At 33.5% G+C, this 1,530-nt stretch overlaps 1 protein-coding gene across 1 annotated transcript; it reads left to right on the top strand.

Moving 5' to 3' along the window:
- Positions 1–214: 214 nt before the first annotated feature.
- On the top strand, positions 215–1,153 carry LOC120978162 (olfactory receptor 1019-like). Its single transcript, XM_040406384.1, has one exon. It carries the CDS (start codon positions 215–217, stop codon positions 1,151–1,153), a length of 939 nt encoding a protein of 312 aa, XP_040262318.1.
- Positions 1,154–1,530: the final 377 nt, after the last annotated feature.

Here is a 1,530-nt window from a genome sequence, read left to right as displayed (position 1 = left end):
AAGAGGACATTGGCACTCGTGCATTCATGTGATTTAATTAAGATATGACATCTCTAAAGATGATATTAAGATTTTTTTTTATTCTAGAAATGAACTTTTTGAAGCTTTAGATCAATTTTTCATTACTTTGGTCTTTTTTTTACCTTTTACTACTTTCTTTTATTGTCCATTGCTTTATTTTAAACCTAGAGCTTTTCGAATATGGACAATCTATATGGAGCAGACAAATGTTAGCGTGACAACCTATTTAATTATTTCTGGGATTTCGGATAGCCCTACAATACGCTTGATTATCTTTATTGTTGCTCTACTCATTTATTTACTTACTCTTGGTGGTAATCTAACTGTTCTCCTATTGATTGCCACTGATCACCAACTTCACACTCCCATGTACTTCTTCTTGGCCAATTTATCGGTTTTGGACATTTCCTGTTCCACTATCACCCTACATAAAATCCTGTTATCTTTTATGACCGGTAATAAGTTTGTTTCAGTTGGTGGTTGCATGGTTCAGATTTTTATATTTTTTTCTATGTCTTGCAATGAGTTGTTGATTTTGACAGCCATGAGTTATGATCGATATGTAGCCATTTGCAACCCTTTGAATTACCATATGATAATGAACCGTAAAATCTGTGCACTGTTGTCTGCTCTATGTTGGGTTTTGAGTTCCTTAGAAAACCTTCCAACTTTTTTAGCATTCTACAAGTTAAGCTGCTATAAATCAAATATAATTAACCATTTCTTCTGTGATGCTGTGCCGGTGATTAAACTGACCTGCAGCGACACCACATTTCTAGAGTTGTATATGCTCTCTGTTGGGGGCTTTATTGCTGGTATGCCTCGATTTGTTTTGACATTCATATCATACGTTTTCATTATCTCTGTTATACTTAAGATCCCGTCCAGCATTGGAAGACACAAAGCCTTCTACACGTGCTCCTCACACATTACGGTGGTCATACTCTTTTACACTACACTCGTCTTTCAATACTTGAGACCATATTCGCTGGCAAACTTAGATTCCAATAAAGTGTCCTCCCTATTTAATACCGCTCTAGTTCCCATGTTGAATCCACTAATTTATAGTCTAAAGAATAAGGATGTGACTAGAGCTTTAAAAGAGCGTTTTTTTAAATTTTCTCAAAATTAAGGGTATAAAATGCAAAAAAATAGCAGTCTTGATTTACAGCTTAGGTATATTATAATAAAAGACTAACAGTAAAAGACTATAAACCTCAGTGAGTTATATCAAGGTTCATATTCATTATTTACGGTAACCTCTTAATGTAGCCCATTTCAAGTACCCAGGTTCAAGTTTTTATTTTAAACTGCATTACAAAAGCCATAGGTTTTTCAATTTTCTCATTAATGTGCTATTGCTATAGTATGGATGTTTTTTTTTTTTTTGCCTGGGTGAATTGTATTTTTCAATGGCACTATTTGATTTTTTTTTCTTCACTTTACCATAAAGTATTTATAATGTGACAAATATATTCTACGGGTCATTATGATTACAGTGATGCAAAT

This window comes from Bufo bufo, chromosome 8 (assembly GCF_905171765.1).
Source record: "Bufo bufo chromosome 8, aBufBuf1.1, whole genome shotgun sequence".
Lineage (NCBI taxonomy): Eukaryota > Metazoa > Chordata > Amphibia > Anura > Bufonidae > Bufo > Bufo bufo.
The sequence above is the reverse complement of the archived record's forward strand: the minus strand, read 5'-3'. Positions and strand labels throughout refer to the sequence as shown.